The sequence below is a fragment of the Epinephelus moara genome, chromosome 14 (assembly GCF_006386435.1).
Source record: "Epinephelus moara isolate mb chromosome 14, YSFRI_EMoa_1.0, whole genome shotgun sequence".
NCBI lineage: Eukaryota > Metazoa > Chordata > Actinopteri > Perciformes > Serranidae > Epinephelus > Epinephelus moara.
The window spans coordinates 5,093,526-5,111,699 of record NC_065519.1 but is presented as its reverse complement, the minus strand read 5'-3'; the positions used below and the strand labels follow the sequence as shown (position 1 = coordinate 5,111,699).

The window sequence follows — 18,174 nt, the reverse complement described above, 5'->3', positions numbered from 1 at the left end:
ACCATGGGAAAAAAGATGACCAAAAAGAGAGATGACGTGTGGCATTTTTTTCTGCTCTGAGTTGAAGTTTTTTCAACTTGAGGAGCAGCCTAGAACGCAGAAACGTGAGGCACATCACAACGAAAAGCTGCGAGCAAAAAGCTTCATTCTTATTAAAAACAATTAGAAAAAGGCACCAGCTGCTAAAACGCTTTCTGTGTGATCAGGACCTTTAGTCTGGCTCCTTCCCTGGGACAACTCTGCGTTGGGAGACCCTATCAGGAGCTTTTTACCCTGGACAACGTAGCCCCCAGGGTCACAGGGACATGCAAACCTCCATCATGTTATGATGGCAATTCATGGAGGGGGAAATAAAACTGTGTATTAACTTAAATTATTCTCATCTCCTCCACTATTTAGTACCAACTCAGATATTCCTAAGGACGCCCATGATAAATGATGTTTTGACCTGGAGTGAGAATAAAATAAATCTTCTGGACTCTCTGACAGGTGCGGTCAGAGTTACAAACGTGCCTTGAATATCTCCTTCTCTCAGCCAATCACAGAGCAGATACTCAGCAGAGTTACTCTACATTACATATATGTGGTTTAGGCTGCACTGTCTGCAGGAGCACTGAAGTTTACCCACTGTGGGAAACACTAATGATGGAATTCAGACTTGATTCAGGTTTCAGCGGTTACAGTGGCAGTGTTTCTCTGGAGGAAACTGGCTCGCCATATCAAGACACAGCACACTTCCTGTGGTGGTGATGGTGGGGGGGCGGGAGGGGGGTGTTCGAGGGGTGAGGCCGGCAGTCAGTCTGTCAGTGGAGCTACTGTGGAGGAGAAATCAGGACTAACTGGGAAAACGTATTATAGAAGTTAAGTGAGAGACTGAGGAACCTGAAGGAGGAGACGGAGGTGTTGAAGATAGGAGTGCAGGAGAAGAGAGGAGACTAGAGGATAAAGTACGTAAAAGAGAAGCAAGCACCAGTGAAAACTGTAAGTCGAGAAGAAGACACTGAAGGAGAAGAAGGTGGAGAAACATCTGACTGAACACTCAAAGAAAAGAAGGAGAAACTGAAGAAGAGGAAGTTGGAGAAAAGAGGAGAGACACTGAATGAATCTGATTTGTGCTGAAGACACAGACGGTAAGAGAAGTCAGATTTGTGTCAGTTTATCAGAAACAATTAAAGTGATAAGGATCCATCAGACAGGAAGCTTCCTCCTTTCCTCCTCTTTAGGATGTCTCATGTCTCATGTCCACTTAGTCCTAGTTAATTTTCTTTGCTTTCTTTTACCTAAAACTTTTCTTTATAATGATCCTATTATTATATTATATCCTAAAAAGAAGAACTCAAATGAGTGGCTTACGACACAGGAAAACACTGTGAGCTTGAACGTTGAAATTGTTTTCATTGACCCTCGATCATTATTGAACCACAACGGTGCAACTGGGTTTTTCCGCAGTTTGCTCAGTGGTTAGACTGAAGAAGTTTAAACTCTGATTTGTCAGTCCACAGTAAGTTCAGGTGATATTCCAACAGCGCTAACCTCAGACCAGTGGCGGCTACTGGTCTTTCAAACAGGGGAAGCTCACTTGAGTCATCCTATAATATGCCTGGAAATCAGGGGCGATTGCTCTTTGACAACAAGGGAGGCTACCTGAGTAACACTGTTCCCTCTCTCTCCTCGTCCGCTCTTCAGTTTCAATGAGCTCTGCATCCGTGTACGTCCGTGTACTCCGTGTTCAAGTAAATATGGGCGGTCATCAAATTCAAATGGCTCATCCAGATCCACTTGGTCAAAATCAGGTAAAAATTCAGCCATGACTACTCCAAACAGAGTAACTCTTCGCGTTTGTAAGGTCACTCCAGCGGTAACTTCCTGCAACAACTCAAATCTCGTGAGACGTGAGATTTCAGAACCAGACTTGACTTGCCACAACAAACATGTCCGAATTTATACCCGATTTTGACCAACTGGATCTGGATGGACCGTATTTATTTGAACACGGAGTACGCGGACGTACACGGATGCAGAGCTCATTGAAACTGAAGAGCGGACGAGGAGAGAGAGGGAGCAGTGTTACTTCGGTAGCACATATACTAAAATTGCAACAGGCAGAACAACATGTCTGAATCCAGCTAAAGGTAAACACAGACGTTCATTTCTCCATTCCGTTATGTTGTCTGATAATTATACTAACAATCCGAGCCTATCTGTGTGAAAAAAATGCACTTTTAGTGGACGTATTTTGACGTTGTTTGACGCTGTCTGAGTGCCCTATTATTTAATATAGCGCGCGCTCACGGGCTGCAGGCAGGTCATCCCGAGCTTCGTACTGGAGAAATGTCAAATATTGAACATCCTATCACTCATTTAGACAAAAGTAGATCGGAAAATAGGGCCCAGGTTGAAAAAAACATTAGTTCCCCTTTAATGAATAAAACTAAATTTATGTTGTTTGGGAACAAAAATGTACACACAGATATACAGATGACAACTGACAATGTTAACATTGAAATAATTTTTTCGGTGTGATCGTAGACGAAAAACTCCAGATCAATTACATAAGAAAAAACTGGCAAAGAGAATTGCAACCTCTATTCCTCACTTGTATAACCATATCTGCTGTACTGTGTGGAAGTTTGGGGCAACACTTGCAGCCATTATGCACCAGAAGAAAGCAATAAGGATAATACATAATATTGGGTATAGGGAACACACACACTGTTTTTAATGTCACATGCATTAAAATGTATGGATCTGGTCAAATTTGAAACTGCATTAACCATTGATCATGTTCAAAGCAAGAAATAATTCACTTCCGGGTAACATACAAAAATGTTTTGTGACAGGGAGGGGGGTTATAACGTGAGAGGAAAGCTTAACTTTAAAAAACAGTGTGTTTGTACAACTAAAAAAAGTCTGTGTATTTCAGTGTGTGGGGTGGATTTGTGGAATGGGTTGGCAGATGAGCTTAAAGAAAGTATAAATGTAAACCATTTTAAAAAACTGCACAAAAAACAAACCCTTGACAGGTACTGGGCATAGGAAAAGCTGTTTTAGGGAAATTTGTATTTATTAAGTATCACCAGGTTTATTGTAATTAAATTTAGGAATGTAATATAATTAGAAAATTGGGTTGTAAAAATGGGTTTATTGTTGTATGTAACTATATATACATGTAAGAAATTGTGCAAAGAATTTAAGTTAATAGAAGAAAATTGAAAGAGGAGTAGGAACATATAAGTTTTACTTCTACCTACTCCTTTTCAAACATTTCTGTTTTGTTTTTGTTTTTTTGATATCACAACATTGTTTTAAACTTTGGTTTGAAATATAGCTATTCATTCATTCATTCATTCATTCATTCAATATAATGAATGAAACATGAATATATGAAATTAAACTTTAATATATAGAGTGAAAGTTTGAATATATAGAATGAAACTTGAACATATAGAATGAAACGTGACTGTACAGAATAAAATCAGATATATAGAATAAAACTTTGAATATATGGAATCAACTTTGAACATATAGAATGGAACTTGAATATATTGACTAAAACCGTAATAAATAGAATGAAAGTTTGAAAATATGGAATGAACCTTGAACATATCTATATATAGAGGGAGAGAGAGAATAAAAGTTTAATTATATGGAATGATAATATTTGTGATAAAATTGAAATTTTTAAAATGAAACTCTTCCAACTTTCATTCCGTATATTCCAACTTTCATTCCATATATTCCAACTTTCGTTCCATATATTCCAACTTTCATTCCATATAGTCCAACTTTCATTCCATATAGTCCAACTGTCATTCTATATATTCAAACTTTCATTCTATGTATTCCAACTGTCATTCTATATATTCAAACTTTCATTCTATGTATTCCAACTTTCATTCTATATATTCCAACTTACATTCCATATATTCCAACTTTCATTCCATATAGTCCAACTGTCATTCTATATATTCAAACTTTCATTCTATGTATTCCAACTTTCATTCTATATATTCCAACTTTCATTCCATATATTCCAACTTTCATTCCATATATTCCAACTTTCATTCTATATATTCCAACTTCCTTTCATTCTATATATTCCAACTTCCTTTCATTCTATATATACCAACTTTCATTCTATATATTCCAACTTTCATTCCATATATTCCAACTTTCGTTCCATATATTCCAACTTTCATTCCATATATTCCAACTGTCATTCCATATATTCCAACTTTCATATCATATACTCAAACTACTATATACTATATTGTATTTACCTATATATGTACACACACACACACACACACACACACACACACACACACACATACACATGGTTCAGCTGTGTTGACATTATCATTGATTATCATGATGTGTTTGTTTTTCTGTTTTTCGCAGACTGACATCATCATCATCATCATCATCATTATCACAGAAGATGGAGATCTGGTTTTGCTGGATTTATTTCTTGGTCTTGTTCAGAAACATCTCAGCTGAACCACCACAGTACACCATCCGCCCCACCAATGTCACCTTCGACCAGGCCCTGAAGGACTGTTCTCCTGGCGTCCTCACCACCCTCGCCACTAACCAGGAGGTCACAGATGTCCTCAGGCTTGTCTCCAAGTCTGCGTCCCCACTACAGAAGGAGTTCACCCTCTGGGTCGGACTGAGGAAGGTCAAGAAGCAGTGTGTTGTTCCTGAAATGCCACTTAGAGGATTCAAGTGGATAGAGGATGGCAGTCAGGACTCGCAGGTGAACCGCTGGATCAAGGAACCAGTGTATAGCTGCACGTCGGATCGCTGTGCAGCACTAAAGGGAGAGTTGGATGGATCGACGGTAACCAAGTGGGGTCTGATCTCTGTCACCTGTAAGGACAGTTTCCAGTTCATATGTAAGACCCGTATTAAACCTGCTTCACCAGAATCAGCTATACCAGAACCTACACCTGCACCACCAGAACCTACACCTGCACCACCAAAACCTACACCTGCAAAACCACAACCAGCTACACCGCAACCTACATCTGCTTCACCAGAACCTACACCTGCACCAAAACAACCAGCTACACCAGAATCTACATCTGCTACATCTAAACCACCACAACCTGAACCTAAACTTCCGAGCCAAGGGCCAAAACAAGAAACTAACCTGACGCGTGAAACAGGATCTGAACTGCAGGGACCTGGTCTTGATCCTAGTTCTGAACCAGCGCAGGGGTCAGACCCATGTAAGCATCCCTCCCACGATGATTTCCGCTCCATCATTTTGGACCATGACAACATCAAAAGGATCACGGTGCAGTGCTGGCCCAATGTCTTGGTGGAGGTTCGCTGCTGGGGCTCTCCTACTGTGTGGCGGCTGCTGGACGACAACCCCGCCAACTTCAGCACCATCTGCCTGCCATGTGAGAAAGGCTTCCAGAAAAACGCCACTGGAAAGTGTTTGGATATTGACGAGTGCAGCAGGGGCGGCGGCGCCACCTGCAGGCACAACTGCCTGAACACTGAGGGCTCCTACACATGCTTCTGCTCTGACGAGGACGGGAAACAGCATGAAGAGGGCTCGCCAGAGTGCGCGGACACGGCGACAGGTGGTATCCTGATCCCAGTGCTAATTGCTGTGGCAGCACTGGTGGTGCTGGTGGTCATCATCGCAGTTACAGTGAAGTGCTGCCTCATGAGGCGGTCGAAGAAACGAGCCATGAAGAAGGCGGAGAAGATGGCGATGAAGAGCAAAGATGGCAAGGACTCCTATGGAACAGCCAATGAGAAAGTAGCGACATGAGGGAGCTGTGATTGGTTGTTTTTGGCAGTGACATCATCAGAGTGTCTCCAAAATGACTCCAGGAAGTTAGAAAAGTTTATCTTCATTGAAAATGTTTTCTCAGACCAGACTTTCTGAAGTGAAGATATTTTGCAGTCAAGTTTGTTTTCTGTTCCAGTGCTTCCTAACAGGAGCTCACCTGGAGACAGGTGAAACTCTTTAACCTCATTTGCTATTTTTTTCTGATTCAAATTTAAGATTAAAACATTAGACATAAACACTCAACGTTCCCATTGAATCAGACTCTCTGGAGATAACAGAAAAGGACATTTAGAAACCTCTGGATTCGTTTTTTTTTTTTTTTATAAATCAAAATTAATGATTTATTATTTAAAAACTGAAGCTTTAATCAGAATCATTCATTAGTACATGTAATACATTTAATTAATAAACAGTTTAGTAAAGCATAAACTAAATATTATTTTATAAATACCTGATGTAAATGTGTTTTAGAGTTCTGGAAAAACTTGTGTCAATGACTTTAAATTAAGTGGCAAGAAGAGAAACATTAAATTAAATCTGACAATATTTCTGATTCTGTTTATGAGTGTTTTTATCCGTCAGGAAATTAAACTGACTTTATTAGTTGAATTTGTTATTATTATAAAATGTTTTTACTTTTTCATCAATAAAAAAAAATGTTGCTGTTTTGAATAAAGTTTCACATTTTATTTTTAAAACACAGGAAACGTGTGTTTGTCATTCATTAATGTTCAAACTATGTGGCCAAAAGTATGTGGACACCCTTCAATGCCTGGAACATTCAGCTGAGGTGGAGTGAGAGGTTTTAGTGGGGACAGAAAGTGACCACAGTGTGTTTATAAAGTGGTTTCCTGAAGAGAAGAAATGTCCTGACAGGAAATGACAGCCCCCCTCAGGTCACGTGACATTATTATATGAACACACAAGGACAGTGTGCACTGAGAGGTGAGTTTAAAACTTGGTATTATTTTTACAGATTTTATTTTAAATTTTCTGGTCGTGATGATTTTGCACAAATAATGTTTAAAGCAAGAAATAACCTGCAACCATGAAAATATTTAAAAAAAAAACAATTGTTAGTATATGCTTTTGGATTGGTTTATATTTGTAAGTCACAGGTATTGGTAGGTTATATCATATACTACAATAGGTTTTTGTAGGATAGATATTTGGTAGTTAATATTATATACATATACATAGGTTATTTTTATGTGACAAAGTAATAAGGTAATAACGATGGTATATTTAGAAAAGTATAAGCTATAGGTTTATCTATAGAAGGCTGTCTGGAGAAGAGGTGGAGTTTAATTAGTTTACTTCCTCTCATTCCTTTTCAAATATGTAAATCAAAGTAACTCTACACTGAAAATTGCTTTTCATTATTTGTAAATATAACTTCATGTCTATTTTTTACACATTTGAAATAAATATCAAATATTATTATTATACTTTTTCTCAGTATTTATAAATATAAACTCAACTTTTTTTATATTCAATCAATTTAATAACCAGGAAACTGCTAAAGCCTCATCATCCTCTGTCTGTCTGTGTCTCCCTCCCTCCCTGTCTCTCTCTCTGTGTACCGGGGCGTCTCTCCGGTTGAACCGGATCCTCTGAAGCAGCGGCTCGTCTCTCATTATATTCTCCTGGATGAATCTCTCCATCGTCTCTCTGTCATGCAGCTGAACACCTCCTCCTCTTCCTCCTCTTCTTCTCCTCTTCCCGCCACTCTGAGCTCTGTGGAGGACGGAGGCGGCTTCTCTCTGCTGAACGGAGCCGGTAACGGCTCGGTGTCCGGCGGCGGAGCGCCCTCGGCGGGCAGCGCGGCTCTCATCTCCTCCATCTACTCGGTGGTGTGTGTGGTCGGTTTGAGCGGGAACTCCATGGTCATCTACGTCATCTTCCGGTACGCTAAGATGAAGACGGCGACGAACCTGTACATCCTGAACCTGGCGGTGGCGGACGAGCTGCTGATGCTGAGCGTGCCGTTCGTCGTCACCGCCGCGCTGCTGCGCCGGTGGCCGTTTGGCGCCGCGCTGTGCCGCCTCGTGCTCAGTGTGGACGCCATCAACATGTTCACGAGCATCTACTGCCTGACGGTGCTCAGTGTGGACCGGTACATCGCTGTGGTGCACCCGCTGCGGGCGTCCCGGTACCGGCGACCCACCGTGGCCAAGCTGGTGAACGCGTGCGTGTGGATGTTCTCTCTGCTGGTCATCCTTCCCATCATCCTCTTCTCCTCCACCGCCCCGAACTCTGATGGCTCGGTGGCCTGTAACATGCAGATGCCGGAGCCGGAGCACCGCTGGATGGCGGTGTTCGCGGTCTACGCCTTCCTGATGGGCTTCCTGTTTCCGGTGTTGGCCATCTGCCTGTGCTACGTGCTGATCCTGAGCCAGCTGCGGGCGGTGGCGCTGCGGGCCGGCTGGCAGCAGCGCAGGAAGTCGGAGAGGAAGATCACGGTGATGGTGACGGTGGTGGTGTCGGTGTTCGTGGTGTGCTGGATGCCCTTCCACGTGGTGCAGCTGGTGGGCGTCTTCCTGCAGCGTCACGACCCCACCCTCAGCCAGCTGGCCGTCGTCCTGGGTTACGCCAACAGCTGCGCCAACCCGGTGCTCTACGGCTTCCTGTCTGACAACTTCCGCCGATCTTTCCAGAGGATCCTGTGTATGCGCTGGATGGAGGCCCCCGAGGAGCCCCTGGACTACCTGGACTACTACAGCACGGCCCTGCAGAGCCGCAGAGTCAGTCTGGACCAGAACCACCACGAGGACCAGGAGGAGGACAGGACCTGTCCCCCGAGCAACAGCTCCAGGATGTAGTCTGAGCCCTGATGGCACCACTAGGACTGGGTTTTTATGGTGTTGCTCTGTGACTGCAAATCCTGTGCAACGTCAGGTTATATCAGGTTCCACCAGGATTCACCAGGATCCACCAGGGTCCATGATGGTTCACCAGGATCCACCAGGGTCCATGGTGGTCCACCAGGATCCAACAGGGTCCATGGTAGTCCATGATGGTCCCCCAGGGTCCATGATGGTCCACTACAGTCCACCAGGGTTCGTGATGGTCCATCAAGGTCCATCAGGTTCCATAATGGCCCACCAGGGTCCATGATGGTCCACCAGGATCCACTAGGATCCATGATGGTCCACCAGGGTCCATGATGGTCCAACAGGGTCCATGATGGTCCACTACAGTCCACCAGGATCCACCAGGGTCCATGATGGTTCACCAAGGTCCATGAAGATCCACCAGGTTCCATGATGGTCCACTACAGTCCACCAGGATCCACCAGTTTCCATGATTGTCCACCAGGGTCCATGATGGTCCGCCAGGTTCCATGATGGTCCACCACAGTCCACCAAGATCCTTCAGGTTCGACCAGGGTCCATGATGGTTCACCAAGGTCCATGAAGATCCACCAGGTTCCATGATGGTCCACTACAGTCCACCAGGATCCACCAGTTTCCATGATTGTCCACCAGGGTCCATGATGGTCCACCACAGTCCACCAAGATCCTTCAGGTTCGACCAGGGTCCATGATGGCCCATCAGGGGCCACGATAAGGGCTCTTGTTCTGGTCCTCAGAGGTTACACACGAGTTTGTAGATCTGATTGGTCGATCAGGTGACGGAAAACACGTGAACAGTTGTGTACCAACAGGTCGGCCTGGGCGCACACACCCAGTGTGTGACAACAGACTGCAGCTTTAGCCCCGCCCCCTGCAGGTGGACTTGGGACAACATGCGTTCAGGTGTGATTGACCACTGAGCTGCCGAACAAATGATTTTCATTGGTTATTTATTTACAATAAAAAGATTTGTGATTGGCTGATTGTTAGTGAAGTGCACTCTGGGAGTTGTAGGTGACTTGTTTCTTATTAAATAAGATATTTTCTTACATTTAAGTTTCATGTTGTTGTTGTTGTTGTTGTGGTGCCCCAAAAGTGACAATGATGATGATGATGATGATGACGATGATAATGATAATGATGATGATGATGAGCTATAATCTGAGCGCTAATCTGACTCAGTCGATGGATCAATAAAGTTGATTATAAAAAGCTTTTCCCTGATCAGATCTGAGGATTTATGTTCCATCTCATCACTCCCATCAGTCATGAACTGATCTCCTGTCAGCTGTGTGAAGGTCACCTCTCTGATGATGTCATAACAACAGCTCAGGACACAGAGGAGGAGGAGGAGGATGAAGATGAGGTCAGGTTCACTGCGGTTCATTCATTCTGCACATAAACTGAGTCACATTAAATAACGTTTCAGTGTTAATGATCAGCACCACACTCTGTCCTTATTTCACTGTAATCAGATTACTTTAAAGGATGCAACAAATGGTTTGTATAACCAAAGAATTTCTGCACAAACCGTCAGAAACCGTCTCAGGAAAGCTCATCTTCATGCTCGTCATCCTCACCAGGGTCTTGACCTGACATCACATCATCATGGTAACCGACTTTAACTTAAACCTGTGAAAAACGGGAGCAAAAATAAAAGTGCTGCGTTTAAATTGTTGTTCAGTGTAAAAGGGAGCGATTCATGTCTGATGTGATGTGTAGATATGATATGTAGTATTCATCCACACGTGTGATGTTGTGTTGACACCAAACGTGGTGCAAGTTTTCGTTTCAGCTTAAGGCCTTTGCACACTGAGTCTGAGTTTCTTTTACTGATGAGTTTTCATAATCTGTCATCCATTACACACAGAAACCTCGCACACTGATTCTAACGTGTTTTGTTGTGAAAATTTGCAATTCGTGACAAAATAAAAAGACACATTTCCTCCTTTGCCTCTCTGCTCTGCAGTTACCTATCTGACTGTCACCACTCCCTCCCTGTCTTTCATTTGGCACCACAGCTGCATGAAGGGGAGGAGCTGTCCTCCGTCTCTGTCTCCACATCCTCCTCCTCTTCTTCATCATCTACCTGAATATCTGCCCTGTTGAAAGTGACCTGTCTGAGTTATGAAATGATTGTGTGCACCCTGTCTGTCTGTCTGTCTGTCCTGGGCTGCGTCCCTCCGCCACATTTTCTTCACTGATTCTTCTTCAAACGTCTCGAATGACTCTGACGGAGGCGAAAAACACAGAAAATCGAACCTGTTCCGAAAATCTTTATGACAGACCAAAGTTTCGGACACAGTGTGCAAACATGATTGACACAATGTGAGGTTGTATTTATTTCTAGATATGCAACAATAAACAGACTCGTGTGCAAAGGCCTTTACTCGTGCGAGAATATTTTGTGTTGACTCCTGCGCTGACTGTGCGAATAATTCGCATCATGTGTGTGTGAAATCGCTGAATAAACTTCCACCAGTACGTCCTTGGCATTATACGTCCCCAGAGTATCTCAATGCCGATTGGCTGTCACGGCACAAACTGGTCCCTGAAGTTCAAGGACACGAGTGTTAAAGGTGTAATAGAAACATAGACTGTAAAAAAAGAATGGACATAGCAACCGCGATGTCACCCATTGATTTGTGGACTCCTGTTTTGACGCCTTGAGATCAGCATTACCGCCGTCGCCCTCTTCTTTTTTTGGGGCCAGTCGTGACCATATTTGGGCAAGAGGTTGGCGCTGTGGAGGAGCAAGGGGTGGATCTGACTGAGAAGCCGAGGACACTATCAGCAGACAGTCTGTCACTCAGAGTGGCCCTGCCCTTAATTATGAGTAACCTTAAGCCTTAATAAAGTGTAACCAGGTGAATTATAAAAACACAACCCCACACAGTTGTCATGAATGTTGAAATGAGCTTTAGAGACCAAAACTGTTTTTGTACCAGGCTGTAAACATGTTTATTTTTGCTGTAAACTTGGGAGTCTATGGGGAGTGACTGGCCTCTGCAGCCAGCCTCAAGTGGTCATTAGAGGAATGGCAGGTTTTGGCTTCAGGTTTCGGCCCTGTAGGTTTCTGCTTGAATAGAATCCATCTGAAAAATCATGGACTGGTGACAAAGATTGTCACAATAGAAAACATAGTACTCAGCTGTCAGGGATATCGTGTGCAGTCTGCAGAGTGGGAGGACAGTGTCTGCTGCAACACTGCAGGAAGCAACAGATTGGGTTACCATGGTGATGTTGGCACAAACCACACACACACACACACACACGGATAATAATCTAAGTGCTGTGATGGTCCTCTCCGATCAATCCCCAGATCAATATCTCTGTATGCTGATGAAACACAGAAACAAACTGCAGTAATTATTTCTTAAAAATATTTACAATTATCATTCATTATAATCATTATGTAAGTTATATCTATTGTTTTAAATGTGTTTAATATAAATCTAGTTCTTCCTAACGATGATGACTTACTGAGCTGCTCTTCATCAGGTGACCTCATCACACCTGTAATAAAGACACTGATCAATAATAACGTGTCTCAGTGTCTCGTGAGAAATACGAGCTGTGATTGGCTGATTGTGTTCAGTGTATAAAATGTGTTCAATGTGACGACAGAAAGAAACAACCACTGACACAGCAGCTGGGTGAAAGTGTTTGGGCCCCTGGACCAGCCAGAGGACCCTGGAGAACTTTGGAGAACCCTGGAGGAGTCTGGCAAACCCTGGAGAAAGCCAGTGGAATATGGAGGACCCTGGAGAACCCTGGAGGACTGTGAGGAGCTCTGAAGAACCCTGGAGAGCCCCAGAGAACGCCAGAGCACTGTGGAAGACCCTGGAGAACCTTGGAGAACCTCAGAGAAACTTGGAGAACCCTGGATGGCCCTGGAGTAACCTGGAAAACCCTGGAGAACCTCAGAGAAATCTGAAGGACTGTGGAGGACCCTGGAGAAACCTAGAGAACTTTGGAGGACCCTGGAGGGCTGTGGAGGACCCTGGAGAATCTTGGAGGACCCTGGAGAACCCTGGAGAAACCTAGAGAACTGTGGAGAACCCTGGAGGACTGTGGAGGACCCTGGAGAACCTTGGAGGACCCTGAATAACCCTGTAGAACCCTGGAGAAACATGGAGAACCCTAGAGAAACCTGGGGGACTTTGGAGGATCCTGGAGAAACCTTGTGGACCCTGGAAGACCCTGGAGAAACCTAGAGAATTGTGGAGGACCCTGGATAACCCTGGAGAATCCTGGAGAACCCTAGAGAAAGCTGGGGGACTGTGGAGGATCCTGGAGAAACCTGGAGGACCCTGGAAGAACCTGGAGAACCTTGGAGAACCTCAGAGAAACTTGGGGAACCCTGGATGGCCCTGGAGTAACCTGGAGAACCTCAGAGAAATCTGAAGGACTGTGGAGGACCCTGGAGAAACCTGGAGGACTGTGGAGGATCCTAGAGAACCCTGGAAGACCCTGGAGGACTGTGGAGAACCCTGGAGGACCCTGGAGAAACCTAGAGAACTTTGGAGGACCCTGGAGAATCTTGGAGGACCCTGAAGAATCCTGGAGAAACCTGGAGAAACCTAGAGAACTGTGGAGAACCCTGGAGGACTGTGGAGGCTAGAGAACTGTGGAGAACCCTGGAGGACTGTGGAGGACCCTGGAGGACCTTGGAGGACCCTGAATAACCCTGTAGAACCCTGGAGAAACATGGAGAATCCTAGAGAAAGCTGGGGGACTGTGGAGGATCCTGGAGAAACCTGGAGGACCCTGGAAGACCCTGGAGAAACCTGGGGAACCTTGAAGAACCCTTGAGGACCCTGGAGAACCCTTGAGGATCCTGGAGGACCCTGTAGAACCCTGGAGGACCTTGGAGGCCTCAGACAGCTGTAACTGAGAGAACAAGGTGATCACACTGAACATGAAGCGATGATGAAGATACTCCTCAGTGCATCACCATGATTCATCCAGCAGGTGGCAGCAGAGCAGAAGATAAGAACCAGAGAACACAGGAAGCAGAGCACAGAGACAGACAGGAGACAGCCCTCACTGAGCAGATGACATCATCCTGTATTAAACTCAGTTTCAGGATGACCTGGTTAAATGTGATGTTTTGTGTACTGTAACAGTTGGTGCTGAGGTCCGTCCTCTGTCTGAGACACACTCACAGTTTATCCTCCTGACATGAAGGAAATTAAATAAAAACTCATGTAGAGTACAAGTACCTCATATTTGTACTTTAGTGCAGCACTGGAGTGAATTTACTTTCCACCAGTGCCGATAAACTGCAGGTGGTTTGTGGGTAATGTAGTCTGAGCTTATTGATCTGATCTCTGAGTTCAGGTGAAACTGGAGGGTCAAAGGTCACATGATGTTCAGGTGAGGCACTTTAACAGAGTTCAGGAGGACTCCGTCACCTGTCGTCTGACGGCAGGAACAGCAGAGGAAGTGTGTGTGTGTGTGTGTGTGTAGATAGTTGGACTGATAAAACAGAGTTGAAGAGTTCATGGGCAAAACAAAGCCATCAGTGTGACTTTAATAACAGGCTGCAAAACACACACACACACACACACACACACACTTCTTCCTGTTATGTTCTCATGTGATGATTCTGCTATAACTTGTCTGTACTGTTTTAACAATGCTCTTAAATCTGTTTTAATTCCTTAATTCTGATATATAACATTATGTATAGTACAGTGTAGAAATATCGTTTTTAGTTATTGTATGGATATTAATATATGCTTTAGGTTTATAATATTCTATATAATGTAGTATAGATATTAGTGCTGATATATCATGTGGTATAGATATACAGTATTTATATATAGATGTATAGTTTATAATTTATAGTGTATATGAGATATTAATGGATGTGATGATGTAACTTTGTAACAGGAAGTTGTTTGTTTAATTTCCTGTGAAATTAACCAACTGAGAATTATGTGGCTTTTATTTTGTAAAATAATCCTGAATCTGTCCCCAGTTAAAAACCTGTTCCCCTCCCTCAAGGGCCACAGTCAGGGGCCACATTCAGTTGCCACTTTCAGGGGCCAAAGTCAGTTGCCACATTCAGTAGCCAAATTCAGGGGCCACATTTACAAAAGTGATTCCTGAGCACTGATCACACTCAGAGGACAAATATAAAGTCTGATTAGTTAAATGTGTCAAAGGAAATACCAAAATGTGGTGAAACAGGCCCCAGGACCTCACAGGGGCCTCCCTCCTGGGCAGTACTCATGATATTGGTGCACAGTGAACCCTAATGAATATGTCTGCAACGAAAGAACAGGAGCATTGTTCACCCACGCTGAGCACCCAGGATGTTATTCTACAGGAGGGAAACACTGTTTAACCTGGATGAGACAATAATGACACCAAGAGCTTCTGTCCAAGTGTCAGTGCTTTGTGTTGTATCTTGACTAACGAGGGGTTTAGGCAGTTAGGTTAATAAAAGTTGGGATGAGAGTCAGCACCTCCAAGTCTGAGGCCATGGTCCTCTGTCGGAAACCAGAGGTTTGCCCTCTCCGGGTTGAGAGAGAGTTACTGTCTCAAGCGAGGGAGTTCAAGTATCTCGGGGTCTTGTTTACGAGTGAGGGTAGAATGGAGCGTGAGATGGATCGGCGGGTTGGTGCAGCTTCTGCAGTGATGCGGGCGCTGCAACAGTCCGTCATGGTGAAGAGGGAGCTGAGCCAGAAAGCAAAGCTTTCAATTTATTGGTCCATCTACGTCCCAACCCTCACCTATGGTCATGAGCTCTGGGTAGTGACTGACAGAATGAGATCACGGATACAAGTGGCCGAAATTAGTTTCCTCCGTAGGGTGTCTGGGCTCAGCCTTAGAGATAGGGTGAGGAGTTCGGACATCCGGAAGGAGCTCAGAGTAGAGCCGCTGCTCCTTTGCGTCGAAATGGGTCAGTTGAGGGTGTTCAACATCTGATCAGGATCCTCTTGGGCGCCTCCCGCTGGAGGTGTTCCGGGCACGTCCCACTGGTAGGAGGCCCCGGGGCAGACCCAGAACACGCTGGAGGGATTACATATCTCATCTGGCCTGGGAACACCTTGGGGTCCCCCAGGAGGAGCTGGAAAGNGTTCGGAAAAGGTCGCAAGTAACGACTCGTCATGAAACGACTGATGTGACAAAATAACAACAGCATACCTTCTTCTATGTGACCCTTAATAAAGCATTCACGTCCACGTTCAAGTTCAGGTTTAGGACCAGGTGAGTCTCTACATGTGTGTCAGTGGTCGCCATGACCTCACATCCTGTCTGCTGGAGTCTGTCAGTCTGTGTGAGGAGTTCATGGACAGGTGACAGGTGAGTCAGTCTCCGCAGTAACAACATAATTATTACTGAGGAGCTTTTAGTGTGACGGCTGCAGGATTTACAGTCCTGTGAGTCACACCGAAACCCTGAACCTCCGAGTCCTGAACCACAAACAGGAACCTTCATGCACGGACCTCCATGTTTTTACCCTCATTAACCTGAAACAGTCAAACATGAGCATCAATCACAGAGTTTGGTTCAAACCGGACTCATAACACCAGAGACCAGTCAGAGTGGACCCATAGAGACAGAAACTGGTCCAACTGGGTCCAAAACTCAGCAGTACTTAGTCCAGGTCTAACTGGTTCAGAGCTTTGTACAAGGGCAGTTCCTAGTCCAAAATGTCTACAACTATGGGCTCTCACCCTGGGTCCTAGAGATTAAGAGGACTAAGGGTGCTTTCAGACCTAGAGTTGTCTCCTTTGGTCTGAATCAGGGACTAATGTTGTTCCAAAGTTGTATAATTGCCTAGAGTTGGTTCGTGTTCTCACGGCAGCATTTACAAGTGGACCGCACTGAGGAGGAAAATGAACTTGAGTTTGACTGAACCGAACCAAACAGAGCAGGTGTGAAAGCACCCTTAGTTCAGATCCAACTGGTCCCAAACTCAGCAGAAAGGCTCTGAGTCCAGGTTCAACTGGTCGACGACTCTGTAGCAGGACTTTTAGCTGTTCGAGGGTCAAGGTTTGAATCCTGAACTTTATTTTAAAATCTCAATGAAGACAAAAAAGTAAAAATGTTTCAAAGCATCTTGAAATGTGTTTTGATTCATAAATCCCTGAAATAGTACCTATATATTTTCTAGTTTAAGTTATTTTACTTTCTTCGTCTTCTTCTCCTCCTCCTGCTCCTCCTCCTACCAGTATTTTGGTGTAAGTGTCCTTTAATCCAGTGGCTCATCCAGTTAATCCAGTGTGATAATGGTGAGCACTGATCAGTTGTTCCGCTCTGTTACTCGCTCATTAACAGCTTTAAACCACCACACTGGAACCAGTCAACCAGAATAACAAACCAGTTCACGCACCACAATCTGATCTGTGATCTGTGAGACTGGGTCAGTCATGAGGAGCAGTGATATAATGTGACATTGTGTAATAATTATTGATCCTTATGTGCTTATTTCTATATTTTTATATTTGATCCAGTTCATTATAAGTTACATTAAACACAAACATGCTTTATATGTTTTATGTTCACGGTGCTGCTGCTGAAAAGAAAGATCAGTCCCTTAAAATCACATTAACTAACCCACTGTTAATTATGTACTTAAGGTGATTTGATGGGATTTTAAGGGGATGATTAATGGATTCATTAACTAGGCTCACTCGGTATTATTTTAATGTGTTCTTAAGGATTATCTGATTAAAACCCTTAAAACTCTTAAATATGACCAACAACATGGACACTCACTCACTCACTCACTCACTCACTCACTCACTCACTCACTCACTCACTCACTCACTCATTTAGTCCCTTAGTCACTCACTCATTCAGTAATTCACTCACTCATTCATTCATTCACTCACTTATTTGATCACTCACTCATTCAGTCACTCATTTACTCACTTACTCAGTCACTCACTCCCTTATTTCACTCATTTAGTCAGTCAGCCAGTCACTCATTCACTCACTCACTTACTCGGTCAGTCAGTCAGTCAGTCAGTCACTCACTCACTCACTCACTCACTCACTTCACTCACTCACTCACTCACTCACTCACTCAGTCAGTCAGTTAGTCAGTCAGTCAGTCAGTCAGTCACTCACTCATTCACACACTCACTTATTTAATCACTCACTCATTCAGTCACTCATTCAGTAATTTACTCACTTACTCACTCACTCACTCACTCACTCACTCAGTAATTTACTCACTTACTTCCTTCACTCACTTACTTCCTTCACTCACTCACTCACGCACTCACTCACTCACTCACTCATTTACACACTTAGTCACTCGCTCACTCACCCATTCAGTAATTCACTCACTCACTCAGTAATTCACTCACTTATTTCACTCACTCACTCGCTCACTAACTTCCTCAGTCACTCTCTCACTCATTCAGTCACTCGCTCACTTATTTGGTCACTCACTCGGTCATTCAGTCATTCACTAATTCACTCACTCACTCACTCACTCACTCACTCACTCACTCACCATCACTGATGAGATGTTTCCTGGAG

General features: G+C 44.0%; 2 protein-coding genes across 2 annotated transcripts; both read left to right on the top strand.

The window, feature by feature from the left end:
- The first annotated feature begins 793 nt into the window (after positions 1-793).
- clec14a (C-type lectin domain containing 14A) lies at positions 794-6,493 on the top strand. The gene is made up of 2 exons (XM_050061608.1): positions 794-1,130; positions 4,402-6,493. The coding sequence occupies exon 2, from the start codon at positions 4,442-4,444 to the stop codon at positions 5,789-5,791; it is 1,350 nt and encodes a 449-aa protein (XP_049917565.1). The 5' UTR covers positions 794-1,130; positions 4,402-4,441; the 3' UTR covers positions 5,792-6,493.
- A 968-nt stretch (positions 6,494-7,461) lies between these two features.
- sstr1a (somatostatin receptor 1a) lies at positions 7,462-8,642 on the top strand. Its single transcript, XM_050061867.1, has one exon. It carries the CDS (start codon positions 7,489-7,491, stop codon positions 8,632-8,634), a length of 1,146 nt encoding a protein of 381 aa, XP_049917824.1. The 5' UTR covers positions 7,462-7,488; the 3' UTR covers positions 8,635-8,642.
- Positions 8,643-18,174: the final 9,532 nt, after the last annotated feature.

What these genes read in the sequence shown, in the direction of transcription:
- sstr1a (XM_050061867.1), top strand. Translation starts at nt 7,489, where the DNA reads ATGCAGCTGAACACCTCCTCCTCTTCCTCCTCTTCTTCTCCTCTTCCC.
- clec14a (XM_050061608.1), top strand. Translation starts at nt 4,442, where the DNA reads ATGGAGATCTGGTTTTGCTGGATTTATTTCTTGGTCTTGTTCAGAAAC.